This window comes from Lepidochelys kempii, chromosome 1 (genome assembly GCF_965140265.1).
Source record: "Lepidochelys kempii isolate rLepKem1 chromosome 1, rLepKem1.hap2, whole genome shotgun sequence".
Taxonomy (NCBI): domain Eukaryota; kingdom Metazoa; phylum Chordata; order Testudines; family Cheloniidae; genus Lepidochelys; species Lepidochelys kempii.
This window is the reverse complement of record NC_133256.1, coordinates 120,548,217-120,562,837: the sequence shown is the minus strand read 5'-3', so window position 1 is coordinate 120,562,837 and position 14,621 is coordinate 120,548,217. Positions and strand designations below refer to the sequence as shown.

General features: G+C 42.7%; 1 protein-coding gene across 1 annotated transcript in view; it reads right to left on the bottom strand.

The window, feature by feature from the left end:
* The window catches only part of GABRA5 (gamma-aminobutyric acid type A receptor subunit alpha5), a 79,651-nt gene extending 68,296 nt beyond the window's left edge, over nucleotides 1-11,355 (bottom strand). Inside the window, exons 1-2 of the mRNA XM_073353115.1 lie at nucleotides 11,231-11,355; nucleotides 1,511-1,632 (exon numbers count right to left, since the gene is read on the bottom strand). Of these exons, the coding sequence (XP_073209216.1) occupies nucleotides 1,511-1,632; nucleotides 11,231-11,316 (208 nt within the window). The 5' untranslated portion in view covers nucleotides 11,317-11,355. The remainder of the gene's footprint in view (nucleotides 1-1,510; nucleotides 1,633-11,230) is intronic.
* Between the last annotated feature and the right edge of the window lie 3,266 nt (nucleotides 11,356-14,621).

Below are 14,621 nucleotides of genomic sequence, written 5' to 3'. Positions count from 1 at the left end.
AAATGTTATCAGTGTGGCAGACCACTCCAAGCAACAGAGGATTCTGCTCACCAATACTTACGTGAAACACCTCTGTGGTTTGCTTTATTGTAATGTATAACAATACATGTGAAGTATACCATACTGCTTTAAGAGCCAAATGCAAATGTCAAGGTTCCTTCCCCACTCTGAACTCTAGGGTACAGATGTGGGGACCTGCATGAAAGACCCCCTACACTTATTCTTACCAGCATAGGTTAAAAACTTCCCCAAGATGCAAACTTTGCCTTGTCCTTGAACAGTATGCTGCCACCACCAAGCGTTTTAAACAAAGAACAGGGAAAAGACCACTTGGAGACGTCTTCCCCCAAAATATCCCCACAAGCCCTACACCCCCTTTCCTGTGGAAGGCTTGATAAGAATCCTCACCAGTTGGTACAGGTGAACACAGACCCAAACCCTTCGATCTTAAGAACATGAAAAATCAATCAGGTTCTTAAAAGAAGAATTTTAATTAAAGAAAAGGTAAAAGAATCACCTCTGTAAAATCAGGATGGTAAATACCTTACAGGTAATCAGATTTAAAACTTAGAGAATCCCTCTAGGCAAAACCTTAAGTTATAAAAAGACACAAAAACAGGGATATACATTCCATCCAGCACAGTTTCTTTTACCAGCGATTAAATAAAAGAAAATCTAACACATTTTCTAGCTAGATTACTTATAGATTACTTACTAACTTTACAGGCTACATTCCTGATCTGTTTCCGGCAAAAGCATCACACAGAAAGACCAAAACCTTTGTTCCCCCCCATCCAGATTTGAAAGAATCTTGTCCTCTCAGTGGCCATTTTGGGTCAGGTGCCAGCAGGGTTATGTTAGCTTCTTAACCCTTTACAGGTGAAAGGGTTTTTCCTCTGGCCAGGAGGGATTTTATAGCACTGTATACAGAAAGGTGGTTACCCTTCCCTTTATATTTATGACAGCAAATAACTGAGCAAGGCTGCCTGCACTCAAAGCACGATATAAAGCACAGTCTTTGTGGCTTGCTTCAACTAAGGCCAATGTAAAGGTATGAAGTCTCAATAGCTCACTTCAGCAATGTTCCAGAGGAAAAGGACCCCCCTGTTTCTCCTCCCAAATGTAGCCTTCTAGAAACTGATTGACCCATCCATCCATCCCTCTTTAGCTGAGAGCACATCCCTCTTATATAGACTGTTAAGTGGGGATTAATTAATTACCCACAGTTTGCTCAGTCTGCGATGCTGTGAATCCCTACAGTCAAGGCAAGCAGCCGGGGTCCTTCTAGCAAGAAGGAGAGTCCTCTCATCAACTTCTGGATGGTATCTTATTCCCCATCACAATCAGCCATTTGTTTACGAAGGCTTTGTTCTGTTTCCATTTGGTTACGTAGACAGAGCAAGTACATTTAACAGGTTTGTTCCACTGACATATATTCATTTTATGTAGGCTTCACTGTAGTAATTACACAAGAGTGACACTAAATGATGCAATAGAAATTCTACTGTACCTCCCAGTCCTGGGCGCAATCTATTGTCATAGCCATCCAGTAGGCCATCCAAGATCCTGGTGAATATGGTAATATTATTGTTGGTGTCATCTTTCCCTGAAGCTGTTGGCATTAGTGAGAAGCTGTTTAAAATAAATAAATAAATAAATAAATAAATAAATAAATAAAAATAAAAGGAACAGATTAAAAGCTGTGCCAGTCTCAGAGGGATCCATGGGGATTAGATCTCATACCCTGCTTCCCTCCAATTTTCCACCCTCTCCCACAGTCTGAAGTATTCAGATGAAATTCTGCAATGTGAACTGCATGGTTTTCCTCTATTCCTCATGCCCCTCCTCTGCTTCTGCTTTTTGCTTTGCTGCTGGGAGAGGTAGTGACATATCTTTCTGTATGAGAAATCTCAGAACATCAAAGATGAACAAGTGGCTGATGGCAAAACTCCCATTTACTTCAATGGAGCCAGGATTTCACCCCAAATCTTCTCGGTTTCTCAAAAGCACAGCACAGAATAAACAATTCTTCTACTCCCCTCCTTGTTTTCATCCCTTGCATTGAGCAAACAACTGTTATACATTGCGGACCTGATTCTACAGCCATTAGGTCGAATCATGCATTCCTTGTTCAATTTAAAGTCTCATAGACTTCAATAGACATGTCTAAATATGTCAGGCCTGGTGGCCCTTTAAGCCAGCAAAATATCCTATCCCCCCCTTTCTTTAACTGTCTGCTCAAGTACTGTGGGATCAGGTCCAGGGTGCTCTATGTGAGTTTACAGACAAAGCAAACCTAACCTTGTGTCCGGGGCATAAGGAAGGAACCTATGTTAACTTCTTTCCAGTTTTTTTAGAATGAAGAATACGTTACTAAAGACAATGAAACTAAGGGGTCACGAGGAGAAATGGCTGGAATATTTTCACTGAAAGACCTTTTTGTTTTGGTGAAAAAAATATTGTTCACCAAAAAGTTTTGCCTAAAAATTTTAATTTCTGGTCAAATATTTGTGTTTTTGAATCAAAAAACCAGAACTCAAAAATGTTTCAGTAAGAATTTTTACCCAAGACTCTTTTTGAAAACTGAAAAGATATTCTTTTTAATGGCCTAGTTGGGTAAAAAGGGCTCTGTCAGACGATTCCCCAATGCAGGCACTTGACGAACCTTCTTGCAAGCCATAATATAGGGGAGCATTCGAGGGGGAGGGAGGAGGGCACTTCAGTGTGGGGACCATAGCAGGCAGTGCTATGGAGATTCCCAGAAATGCTAGAGCCTACAGGGCAGCGCTGGGAGGCTGCTATAACTTGGGCCCTGAGGGCTAAGTTATGCTAGAGGCAGCCCCTTGAGCAGCCCAGGATCAGGAGTGTGCAAAGCCTTGAAGCCCCTTTTAACCCTTCCCCCTAGGTTCTTAGAGGCACTACACTGAATCTCACCCCTTGCCCAAGCCACAAGACCATCCAACCACTCTATGCTCTCCAGGTTAATTTAACTCCCAGTTCTGTCTCTTATGACTACATCTGCTCCATTGGCCAGTGCCTCACTGAGGTGGATAGTGCAGTGCAAATGATCAACTAAAATAATATGGCAGCTGCACCTTCGGTTTAGTTGAAAACAACATCCTAGTGAATGGAGGCAGGTAACAGAAGTGACAGAGGTACTAACTATTCAGCTGGCATTGCAGACACAGAAGGAAAATCTCAGAAGCCTGTTTAAAACATTTAATCGGCTTCTTTTCCCCAACAACAGCAAAAGGACATATTCAATTATTTCTCCTGATAGATGGAAAGATGAAATTGCCCTTTTTAAAAAGGAGGTCCTAAGATCATTAAGGGTTCATTATTTTCCAGCTCACTCGTATCCCCAGCCCTTACCCTGGTCTCAGGTGAAGGAATTAAATTACACATTAAACAGTTTAATATATTATCAGAATTGTTAGATTGTAAAACTATCTCAAAAAAGGGAAGTCAAGATACTAGTTCAGAAAAGTAAACTTTCTTTTGGTACCTGGCCAACTGAATTTCTCCAGGAGAGTGCCAATTAGGGTGACCAGATGTCCCGATTTTATAGGGACAATCCCGATTTTGGGGTCTTTTTCTTATATAGGCTCCTATTACTCCCCACCCCGTCCTGAATTTTCTCATTTTGTTGTCTGGTCACCCTAGTGCCAATAAACACCCCTCTATTTATTACACAAACTATTAATTTGTCTCTGCATTCTGGTGTAATTCCAGTCCTACTGGAAACCCTATTCTTAAAAAAGAATGCAAGAAAGAAAAGCAGCTTTGAAATCTAAAATATTTTTCAGTGTCTAATTTGCCCTTTCTTGTGAAAGTTCTTGAAAGAATTGTTGTCAAGTAACTACCAGTATATCATTGCCTTATCACAAACAATCTGTCAGTGTTAACTGTCAGGCTTTGGACCAAATTGCAACAGAGACAGTGATGCTTAAAACTGTGAATGGTTTACCTTTCAATGTGGATGACTGAGCATCTTTAGGGAGTTATAAGGTTTTGCATTGCTGGACATTTCTGCTGGTTTTGATGGCCTCGATTATGCTGAACTGATTGCAATATTAAATTGGTTTGACAAGAAGTATACTTGCTTGATTTTGCTCATGTTTGTTTGATCTTAAGCAGTTTGTCTCTTTTGCTTTTAATTCTTTTACTGTCTCTTAGGGGTCTTTCCTGAGTCCACTGTCATTCCAAAACCAAAAATCTTTCTTTACCAACAATTAAAGTTGCTCAGTGACAATAACATACTTACCTATTACATCATTTATAAAACTTGAGCATTTAAAAGTATGGAAATGAAGGCTGAAGATAGTTCTTAATAACATAGCAGTTTTTACTGTACCCATAAAGAATCACATTCTCATAAAATATAAAGAATTGCATATTTCATTGTAAAATTACAACCTTAACTCCGACCCAAAGTAAATGACTTTTTCATTAGCAATCTCAAAATCTAAACTGCACGCTAGACCCTTCTGCAAAATATAGAACTGTTTGCATGTCAATGTTTGCAGTGTTTTTGTAGCTATGTTGGTCCCAGGGTCTCACAGAGAAGGGGGCGGGGTAATCTTTTATTTGTCTCTTCACCAACAGAAGATGGCCCAATAAAAATATAACCTCACCCACCTTGTCTCTCTACCTGTATATGTGGCAGATAGTACAACCCCATATAGTATCTTTGGAGAGCACTGTATTAAATTTAGGAATGGTTTATGTATGAGTGTCCCCGACTCTATAGAGATGGGGGTAGGGGCCACCACAGCTCCACCAAGAACTAAATACAATGGGGTTTGGTTAAGGCAAGTCGCTGAGACCATAAACAGCTCCAGTGAGGTACCGCCACTATGAGATAGCTTGCATACACTGGTTCCAACTGCGTTTTCCAGAGACCAAGAGACAAAGAAAGAACTTGAGATATATAAAGACTGAGTTTAAACAGATTCAGGATCTTCCTTTTGCTTCAGCAAATGGACAGGACCTTTGGTCCAAAGGGGACCTCAGCCCTTGCTGAAGGGGTAGAAGGAATGCTGGCCTATCGGACTCCCCTTGCGGAAGATGGGTAGTTTTCTGGTACGTTAGTAAGTATGTGCGGACTTTTTTAGATATTTTCTCTGTGATGCTTTTATCCAAAGAATAAATGTACTTTGCAGAGCAAGAGTTGTGTGGTAACTTGGAACTGCTGGCACACACTGGTCATATCCCCATAGAGCAAGCTAAGCACAGGCACTGGTTTGCTGGGGATATCACAGTACAGTATACGCCAAGGGAATGTGTAGCCTTAAAACCTTTGGTCAGGAGGGGAAAAAAACCTGGGTCTCCCCACCAAAGAGAGGTAATGACTCGGAGCCTGAAACCTTAAGTGGATGGCCGTAAGGGACTACAGAGGAGAAATACAGGTGCAGCTAACTCTGAAACTGCGACAATATACCTCAGTGACAAATGTTGATCAATATCAAATGCGTATTACGACAGTCTTCCTGTAATTTAGTCTTCCATGCCTCCTTTGGATGAAGTGATCCCAAAAACGTGAATTAGATTCTTGCTGCACTGGTAGTTCTACGGGTACGTAAGCTTTGCATTTTTTTTCAGATGGTCTTTCAAGGTAAAGGGGTAAAAAAGGAAGGAAGGAATAGGCTGTGAGTGGACACAGCTGGAAATTAGGGTCCCAATGAATTAGCATTCCTCATGACTGAATAGGCATCTGTGTACCATGCTATTATACAGAGACAAACTGGAAGGAATTAGGAAAAGAGAAACCAAAACAATGAAATGCCTGATTCAGAGGAAGCATGAAAAGACCTATGTGGCCATGGAAGCCCATGGGAGTCTCTTCAATGGGCTTTGGACCAGGCCCTACGAGAACATGAGGGAGAACTGATAACTGTCTATAAGTGCTAGAAGCATGATGACCCCAGGGAAGAAATTTTGTTTAGGGTTGTAGAGCATAACCAGGAATAATGTGAAGGGGAGATAAAATAAGACTGAATTTCATGAAAATCATCTGAATGATGAGAGCTACTAGATTGTGGAGTAGTATCTCATGGAGAACAAAGGAAGCCCCTTTGACTAAGATATGTAAAAGTAGACCAGACAAAACACCCAAAAAATATATTGTAGAGAAAAAATTCTTGCATTGCTCGGGAGCTAGAGTTAGTAGGGCTCATATATTTCTCACTTACTCTGATTAAAACTGTTAGTTGATAGTGAATAACACCAACGTCAACATGCATCCTCATAAGATTTCCTCTCAGCTGCATTTCAGAAAACCAAAGATATCCCCTTTGCTCAAGTGGAGGAGCATTCTAATTGACTTGAGGCCTTATGTGTGAAGAGCAAGTTTCTGCAGTGATGAAGTCAGCCTTCTACTACTTGAGAGATTTTCAGAATTCTTCCCTTTTCTCTTCTGAGGTAGAGACTGTGCCTTTCTCCCTCTGTGATAAATCACTGTCAAGTTTTAAGGCTGGAGATAGCTGGTGGAGAATTACTCCTTTTGTGTAGGGAAATGCCCTTCACTGGTGGAAACCTGGCAGCAGCAACTCTGCTACATCCTCTACTGTATCCCAGAGCAAGGGAAGAGAAGGGGTGTATCAGGAGGAGCGTGATCAGGAGGGGGCATCATACTATGACTTATCCTCTACTGACACAAGGTTAGAATAGGCCCTCTGCTGGCTCTAACTTTTACGCCGGCTGAGGATCAGGGAGCTGCAATGCATCGATCACTTTCTACTGCCTGAATTTATTGGAAAAGCAGGGCCTTACTTACTGGCATTCCAAATTGCTTGAGTAATAGTAGAACTGTTCAAAAATTCAAAAAACAATGCTGACTTTTTGATGAAAATGTTCGACCAGCTCCAATTAACAGTTTAGTTTTCTTAACGCAGAAAGAGTCAACAGCAAGCTGGACTGACTGCGATTAAGATCCACCTCACTTCTCCTTTTGCATGAATAGTACTGGTTCCCAGTTAGGTTTCTCATTAGCGAAAAGATATTTTTGGTCACTCATAAAGTGAGCCTTTACCAAATAACAGCTAAATTAATCTTTTGAGGGCGTGATACTGCAAGATTCTCAACTGCACCCAAGAAAGCAACGCATACTTCACAGGGTAAGACACTGAATAAGTGACTCCTTGTTCTATGGGATGCCAGCTATGGTCCACTGATTCTCTGGAGAATCTGTCCACTGTCTTCGACCCCCCCAGTGACATCAGAAACATGCCCACCTTTTGTTTGTTCTGTGACAAATGGATACTGTATTTCTTGCACACTCAAAACATTTATTGAGTTCAGTGGAAGTTTTGGGTGCACAAGGAATGAAAAATCAGACCCTTGGTCTAATCTGTAGCTGTTTGCTTTTACTGTAATTGATTTTTTACTGTTCACTAACATCATAGTACAGATTAATTTTTAGTTTCAGCAAAATTGTAAAGCATCTTAAGATACCTCAGTAGAGTAAGGTATTATAAAACTTAAGGTCTAATTCTAGCAAGGTTGAAGTCTGCTTGACTCACATTAGACTGTTTATGCAGAAAAAGGGTCATAAATCGCTATTATATGAACAATGCTGGGTTGGGGGTTTTTGTATTCTGCTCTTATTTGATCTATACCTCTGAATTTTAATTTTGTCACTTTTTTTAATAACACCATGTAACTATGTTTACAGTTCTACACCTCTCTTTCCCCCCATGGCTTAATGTTGTATGTAATTCTCAGCAGTCATTCCATATTTATGATAGCCCAGAATTACAGCTGAGATTTTGCTTTTGCTGAGATTTTAAAAACCGTCTGTGGGATTTAGATACATAATTCCCATTTATTTCATTGGGTATTACATGTCTTAGTCTCCTAGGAAGATTCGAAAATCACAGCCTTCATCTACAACTTCTTTTGGTGTTTTGTTTTTTAATCTTTGTCCATTGGTCCAAAATGACAGCAACTTTTCCTTAATGTTTTATAATAAAACACACTAAAATGTAGCACTGCATACCAAACCTAAATGATCCTAAATCATTACAGTACAGTCTATTGGCAATAATAAGTGTTAACTGTGGCAATCAAAGGGCTACTACCGTTACTATACCACCCTAATATTTTATCTGAATATAGTACCTTTTTATCCTGAAGCATCCCAAAGCACTTAAACTATACACTGACATTGCCGCTGCTTCTAAGGCAGAACTACTTAGATACACTGCACCACCTTTTGCCCCGAGGCTGCTGCATGAGCACAGTGACAATTTGACCTTACCTCAGTACTTGAATTCTGTAGCACCAACAGTAGAGTGGATTAGAGCTGTTTACCTCTACAGGCCTAGGGTAAATTATTGGATCACAAATGGAAAAAAATGGTATTGTAGAGTTGCATTTTAGTACTTAATAGCTATTTGATTAACTCATGGAATCAAATGGCCCAATTTGGCAGGACTGTCTCTCTCTGTTTATATGGTACAGGCTTTACAACTCAGGTGAGTTGCAGGTCACAATTGAAGTACACTGGCAAAACTTTGCAATGAATCCTGCCTGAGGCTTATTTCTATCCATTATTTTTTTCCTATTTTTAGCCACTTTAAAGACCCTGTCTTCAAAGACCAACAAATCCACACTTCTTTGTTAAAGGGAATACCATACAGCAGTTAAAGGACTGAATATTATCCAAGAAAACATGGCTAATGCTAACTTATTGCATGCTTTCCTGCTTACTATACCAGTGAAGTGAAAGGGCAGAGACCTCAAGGTTGCAATCCTAGCACATTTCTCAAAATGGTAAAATTTTAACAAATTACCACCATCTTTGTAGAGCCAAACTATCACTGTCTAATTCCTTTTCATTTCTATAATAAACTAAGGTACGTATTCACAAAAGGATGTAGGCACCTAACTATCACTTTAGGCACCTAAATCCCAGAACAAGGCCCCTCTGAGATTCACAAACACTCTGCTCAGCTACCTCTGAACCCCATAGGTGCCTAGCTCATTCAGCACCTCAATTTTTGCAGTAAAAGTTCCCTTGGCACCAATGTTTCTGCTGCTGAGCACATGCACTGTCCCTTATGCTTGATAGCCAGACACCTAAGGCTCAGATCAATGCAGAAACCAGGGGAAGCTAGGCATTGCTCGCTTGCAGGGCCTGATCCAGCTCAGACCTTGCCAGTGGATCAGGCCTTATAGAGAAGCTTACACAGAATGCTGGGGATAAAGGGGGAGAAGAAGTGTACACAACCTCCCCAGGGGAAACCTCCCTCCTAACGTTTAGCCCAGTGGGTAGGAAAGTCACTTGGGATATGGGTGACCCACAGTTCTCCCCACTTTGTCTGAGGAGGAGTCGGGATTTGAACAGGGACTCTGTCATTTCTTAGGTGAGTGCTCTCACCCCTGAGTTATGGTACATTCTGATGTGAAGTTCCCTCAGTTGGAGCAGGAGGAGTGGACTAAAAGTTATGAGAGAGGTTGTTGTCCTTGTCCTCCTTCCCACCTTTGGTAAAATACAAGGTAGTCATTCTCCTCCTGCCTAACACCAGGAGAAGGTTAGCAGCTGAGAATCCCAAGTAGAGGTAGGTGCCCCCAGGCAGTCTGAGTTTAGGCATCTATCTTTGAGAGATGGGCACTGGTTAGGACACACCCATCAACATAGCATCTCCCACTGGCTAGCTTAGAGGAGGAGCAAGCTAGGGTGCTGGGTTTTGTGAATCGCTCATTCTAAGGCACCTCTCTCTCCCCATTCGTTGCATAGGGAGTCCACACACCAAACTCAGGCCTAAGAGTTAGGCCTGGTGGCTCTGAGCATCACTACGCCTCAGTATTTTTGTGACTCTAGACCTAAGAGCCTGATTCTGCTCCCAATAAGATCCAATGGGAGCTTTGCCATAGGCTGCATGATAGCAGGAGCTGGTGTACCATAGACTAGTGTTTGAATTTTTCAGCTGTTCAGCTTCCTTGTAGTATGCACGTTTAGAACTGTCTGCTTTTTCTCAAATGACTGGAAACAGAGTTCTGAGTGTCTTAATAGGCTTATATTGGAGATGGGTCTGAGCCATCAAGTTCAGATCCAAAGGTTTGTGGGAGTTCACACCCAGGTGTTAGTTTTGTGCATTTTAAAGAGACACCAGTCACAAAGTTTGGCTCCTGTGCTAGTTCCAATCTCTTCAAAAATGTAATGTTGTTGAGATGGGGAGTTTATTTGAATCTATCTTTATTATGTATTTTTCAAAGTGGGGAGCTGTTAATGTATGTTCCAGGATGGGATTCAATTAGGAAAATTTATTTTTCAACAAAATTGTATACATATCTTTTTACCAAAATGTAGTCACTTTAGATATCTATAAACCTTGCTAAATGCTTTGTTTAAAATCACTTTCATAGGCTGTTTCTGGTACGTTAGTGAAAACACCTATGTTTGGGGTTTTTTGAGAGGTGAAATATAGCAGTGATATTTGCTATAGTTAACATTCAGAAAACAATGATTCAGGTAGGCACCTAAAAAAGTTTAATTAAATAGAATTGTTTGTAACATATTCTGTCAAAATATTTTCTCAACTTTCAAACCTGTATTTTCATTTTGAGTAGGAGCAAGCTCACTTTTAAATAATTAATTTTAATAACTGGGAGCTCATACTGAATTCTCTCTGCCCTATTACAACCTGAAATGGCTTGCTTCACCAACTGTACCTTGTGTACTATGATCCAGAAGAAGAAAGGTGTCAGCAATTCTTATTTCAGAACTCACTAGGGGCTCAATCCCTGCAATGTGTTGAGCACTCTGGCCCTGTTCAAGCAAAACACTAAAGCATGTACTTAACTTTAAGCATTTAAAGTTAAGCACTTTTTCCCACTGAAGTCATGGGAACTTCATCTACTTAAAGTTTAAAATATAATTTAGTGCCTTGCTATTGGGGTCAGCACATTCAGCACCTGGCAGGCTTGACCTCTATGGTTGTGATCCTGAATTTCTTGTACACACAAAACTCCCTTTGACTTCAGTATTCACCACAGTCAGCAGCAGTGCAAGGGATATAGGACTGGTCCATAAATTGGTGAGGAACAGAACATTTCATTGGGAAAAAATAATTGCTCCCTTTCCCCCTGACATTAGTAGTGGATCAAATGCAAGTCTATTTTTCTTCCTGCCACACAGTGGGAGGAAACAGAGCTTTAGATGTTCTTTAAGTCATATCTGTGAACATACTGTCTTCAGTTTAAAAATGTCAAACACGTGACAACTTACCCAAAGTGATTGGCTAAACTTATAGAAATGCAGAGAAGGAAGAGGTTTTTGATCATGATAAAAGTAGGGAACATTCCATTGTCCATTCCAAATGAGTTTAATAATATAATCAGTTGATTTGGGAAAGGTATTCCTTTCCCTCCTTTGTTCTTAAGCTGTAAGAGACAAAAAATAAATATATCAATAAAAAAACAGATACAGAGATGATAGGATAACAACATTCAGACACCAAAAAAGTGTCTGTTTTTAACTATTTACCTATATTTACCTATAAACATCTCATATTGTACATTATAAAAATGAATTTATTCAGGCCCTCTTTAGCTTGTGCTAATAGCAAATTACAAAACAAAAGAATTTTTTGTTGATTTGCTCATTAAGCAAATAATGTAGAATTATAGAGATGTTTACTATTTCCAAATACTGGTTTTAACTCTTACCTACTTTAAATAACAGCTATATGCTGCATAATCAAGTGTTGTTTTTGTGTGCTTTTCTTAGTTACGTTCTTTTCTTCTTCCCAATTCAATTACAAATTTGTCTTTCCCAAATCTCCTGTTAGAAACCCTCTCCTACTTGGAATTCAGGTTGCCAATACATTGTGCATTAAACGAAGACAAAAACATGATCTTTATTTTAAATGCACATAAACCTCATGCTAGGGAAATGATTTACAATAATATAATACCTGCCTGGGGGATTGATTATCACTTTTTGCATGTCTGCCTCAATGATTAAGTAACCTAATAATTACAGTATTTGGGAGAGGTGTCTCTCACTGCTCAACTCTGTGTCCTAATTAAAGTGTTACACACATACATACACACACACACACACACACACACACACACACACACACACACACACACCTTTCAAGCCAGCACTTCTCGCTCTTTCTTGATTTTGGATCTGCTCAGGTAAATGAACAGAGCCTACTCACTTTCTCTTTCACAGTCCAAAAAAACCAAAATGGTTTAACAATTACAATCTACGACCCTGACTCCCCCACACAACTCCTAGAAATATTCAATTGACAAAACTAGGGACCATTCAGTGAGGCTATGGAGCTCTCCTTTGATCAGTGGGAAATGTGGGTTAAACTTGTCTATAAAGAAACAGGGAGACATTTCTCCCGGTGTCTTACTGACAGGTAATAACTTCCCTCGAGCCTTCCCCAGTGGCCCAGCACTTGGCTAGAGCAGGAATCGGTCAGTGGGCTGGTTCCCTCTCTTTCTCTCCCCTTGCAACCAGGGCATTGCAGAGACCCACAAAGCCATCATCCCCTCCAACTCACTGCCTTGCAAACACAGCCTCAGCTCTGTCACTGACCCTGCAATCACTGTAGCCTCTCCCTCATTTACTTGTTCACCCATGTCTTGATGCTCCATGGAGTCTCCCCAGAAGCACAGTACCAGCCCACAGTGGAATACAGTCCCAGAGCCTCTACCTCCGCCCACTACTCCCTCTGGTGCTCTTTGGGGCGCTATGCCCGGCTGCCCCCGAGCTGCCCAACTCTGCCAACTTCACAGGAAAGGCCAAAAGTGGCGTGCCTGGCCTCCAAGAGAGCCCCATGACACTACCATGGGCAGCAAGACCACAGTGTACATGTCCAGTCCCGGTCCCACCATGAGCACCCATCGTGCCAGGTAAAGTTTGCACAGGCACATACAGGGCACTGCAGGGCCCAGTCACTCACAGAACATCAGGTGTGCTGGCTGCAAAGGTGCCCCATGGGGACCCTCCCCTTCCCTCCCTGTGGGACCTCAGCCCCCTCACCCCCAGGATTCCGGTATCTGTCATTGCTTTGAAAAGCAGGAATAATTCCTCTTTCTACTCCCCACTCCCTCCTTACCAGCTGCACTGGATCAGGAAGGGGCTGCTTGGGGCATCTTTCCTCTTGGGGCTGCTGCAGCCCAAGGCCAGGTGATGATCCCCAGATGCTGAAAGTTTCACAGAGGCACCCAGGGATGGTACTGGGGCTGGGTGAGAGACCCAGACAGCTCCCTCCTGACAAGCTGCGTTTGCTTTCCTTGCCTACAGAACTCAGTTTCCTGCTTTCTCACCTGCCTCAGCAGGATTGCCAGATTTCTACTGCATTAATAACCCAAAGTCACTTAAAAATTAGCCCCAAACTAAGTAGCCCAATCTATTTATTGAAACCAAATTGATGTTTTGTTTTTTTTAATTAACACATTGTTCTATACATAAATAACACAAAAAAGATTTTGGTAGATACCTAGTACAGATTTGATTAAATAATTTTTTTAAAAGCTACAAGTCCCAGCAGGAGTTCTCCACATTAACAACAAAGTGATTAGATGACAATCAAATTCAAAATCCAAACCCCAAGGGGAATTTTGACAGGAGGTCACTCCACTAGCCACCCCCTACCTCAACCATATTAAAGTCCCCTTTACAGACAGACATTCACACACCCAGCCCAGATGAGAACCCCCCCCCCCAAAAAAAACCCTGACAGCCAATGACCCCCACTAAAAATCCTTCCACCCAAAGTCCCCTACACCCTAGAAAAACCCAGAGCCCCAATATAAGCTGTCACCCAGATTTCCCCTCCTCCTCCCCCAAATAAACATCCTGCAACCCAGAGCCCCCTGACCCCCTGTCACCTCAATAAACATCCTTCCATCCAGAGCCCACTGCCCCCCAGTAATCACCCCATCACTCCAATAAACACCCTACCATCCAGAGCCCCCCTCTCCCTGAGTAATGACCCCATAACCCCATCACCCTAATATACACTCTGCCGTCCAGATTCCCCTGCCCTCCATTAATCACCCTATCACCCCAACGAACATCCAGAGGTCCAGAGCCCCCTGCCCCCCTGTAATCAACCTGTCACCCCAACAAACACCCTTCCGCCCAGAGCCCCCTCCCCCCGCCCTTCCATGTGCAGCCTCCCCCTGCCCACTGCCTTAGGTCCAGCCTGGCTGCCGCTCCCTCTCAGGCCGGAGGTCTCCTCCTCGCCCAGCCCCAGAGCCTGCAGGAGGCTGCCGGGCTCCAGCGCTTCAGCCCGGGCTCTGCAGCAGGCGCTCCCGCCGGGCAGGCTGCTGCCGTGTGAACGGGGAGGCGGGCGGCGGGGGAGGCTGCGGAGCCAGAGCCTAGCCCGGGTCGGGTCGGGTCGGGGGGCAATCAGGGGGCCAGCCCTGCCCCGCTTACCTTAGCTGCGGCTCGCAGCACTGCACTGCCCTGGGGGGAGGGGGGGGGGAAGGGGGTGGCTCCAGCGTCCCGGCTCCCCGCTGGAGCCCCGAGCGGGGTGGGGCAGCATCTTCCTCGTGCTGCTGCAAAGTGCACCCGGGGGGAGGGGGGAACCTGGCAGGGGGGAAGTGCCGGGGAGAGCAGCCCCCCCGCCAGCCCCGGAGCCTTGTCCCGA